The sequence below is a fragment of the Gavialis gangeticus genome, unplaced genomic scaffold, assembly GCF_001723915.1.
Source record: "Gavialis gangeticus isolate Ggan-Ray unplaced genomic scaffold, GavGan_comp1, whole genome shotgun sequence".
In the NCBI taxonomy this organism is placed as follows: Eukaryota; Metazoa; Chordata; order Crocodylia; family Gavialidae; genus Gavialis; species Gavialis gangeticus.
The window spans coordinates 44576864-44578949 of NW_017729034.1; the positions used below are offsets into that span (position 1 = coordinate 44576864).

General features: G+C 36.5%; 1 protein-coding gene across 1 annotated transcript in view; it reads right to left on the minus strand.

Moving 5' to 3' along the window:
• The window catches only part of WDR64 (WD repeat domain 64), a 194655-nt gene that overhangs the window by 37586 nt on the left and 154983 nt on the right, over positions 1-2086 (minus strand). Inside the window, exon 15 of the mRNA XM_019526719.1 lies at positions 1041-1217. Within this exon, the coding sequence (XP_019382264.1) occupies positions 1041-1217 (177 nt within the window). The remainder of the gene's footprint in view (positions 1-1040; positions 1218-2086) is intronic.

Here is a 2086-nt window from a genome sequence, read left to right on the forward strand (position 1 = left end):
AAACCATTTTAAACTAAATCAGTTAAGTCTGGTACTACAGTCATCCAGGTTTATATTAAACTGGTTTTAGCCATTTTGAAAGCAGTTTATGTGCATTGAACTTCTGTTGTGTTACAGGTTTAAACTGGTTTCTGTTCACTTATATCAGTTTGTGTGTAATTTTTGTCCCTACCCTGTGAGTGATGTGGGAAAGAACATCAAATATCTTAGGATGTAGGCACACTTTTCTTTCACTGAGTGGTAAGCTAGTGCACCTAAAACTCACGTACCATAGGTAGGAGAGTATGCACATGGGTAGTCATCATGAGGCAGCTGATTTATGGCAATTCTCTGCCCCCTTTTCTTGTGAGAAAATGAGTTATTTTGCACATGGTTTCAGAGACAATTTTTCAGTAAATCATGGCAAATGTTGACTCTTTAGATAACCATTTTAAGTATCAGGTCTATTTTACAGATAGAAGTATCAGTTCAAAAACACATGAAGTCATTGAAAAAACCCAGTTTGCAAGGGAGTGCTTTCAATTTCATACTTTAAGCATAAAGCTGTCCTTACTTTATTACACTTTGTGCCAAATGCTCATCTCACCACATGTATGTTTAAACAGAATTCTCAGTAATTAGTGGCTCATTTTTGTGCCAGGTTAAAGATTTGGAGTGCTTTTTTTATTAATAAGCTTTCAGTACATTAATGCAACACAAGCCACCAAGTAAAATAGACAATGGGAGCAACCAAACAGTGCATACTGTTATCTAGAAGTTGCAAAAAGCAGATCAGAATTATTGAGCATCTAGTAAACAGCATCTGGTCTGTTAACAGTGGCCAGCATTGAATGTTTCAGGGGGGTGTGGAAGAAACTCCAGTGTAGGTAGTGGTAGAATAATCTGCAACTCATGAGGTTCATATTCAAATCCCTAATTTTTTAATTATAAAACTTTCCTGATGCAGGAGGCTTTATAATGCTGCCATACATTTTGGTTAGCATTATTCCTTATAATGGGAAATGGAAAATTGAAACATGGGAAACTTCAAATGCGCTCACCTGTGTTTCTTCAGTCTCATAACTGGAGTCAAGGAACAGCTGAACATCTGGAAAAAATCCATTTGGTTGCCTTGTATTGGGTTTCAGCTGTACATATATGACGGGATTCTTTTGCAAAAATGATATAGCCTCAGGAAGCTCCCAGGTGACAGTCAGATAAGCTTCTCCTTTATTAGTCTATTAAAACAATCCATTTAACCAAAGAGAAAAATAAGTATTTTTCCAATGAAATATATAATGACCAGTGCATAAGAGTTAAAAGATATCTCTCTTTGCCACATCATAAAGCTAGGAGTCTGTAACAGACCACTCTAAGTAGCAAATGTTGCAGACTTCACAGTAGCACCGAGGTACCAGAGCTAGTTTGAGTATTGGAAGCAGTTTGCTATGCGCCCTGGAGTTTCTTGGCTGTCTGGAGTATATATACACACCTTTAAAGAGAACTGGTTCTTTGTTTCAGGTTGTAACTCTTCATGCATTTAGCTCTAAAGGCATTCATTTCAGTAGCTGCTGAGTGAGCAAAAATGATGGCTGTTACAATTTTAGAAGAACCAGTTCTTTGGTTTAAACTAAAAAAAAAAGATTAAGATTGAAACTGCACTTGAACTTAACCCATTTCATGTATTTCCTAATAAGAGATAAAAGATTTTCTGTATCTAAGCCATGCATTCCGCTACCTAGTTGTCCCCAGATTTTGGTTTTAGGATATTTTTAGTGTTATTTAAATGTTATTGAAGTGCAACTACTTGGGTTGCATACTCTTACTACAGATTTCTTATATTTTAGAATGAAGCAATGCTGAAGAGAATTTTTGAATATATTGAACCAAAGAAATATACTAAGATATGTATATTTACTAAGTAGTATTATCTAACACTTTTCAGATTTAAATTGTGCTCATCATCGACAATCCCTTGCAGAAAAGGATGATTGTTTTCTATGATTGCCTTCTCAGTCCAAAGATGACTGACAAAGCAGAATGGGCTCAGAGGAAGGGCAAGCTGAAAAGCTCTGGGTCAAGATTCAGGGGGGGCAGGGGGAGAGGG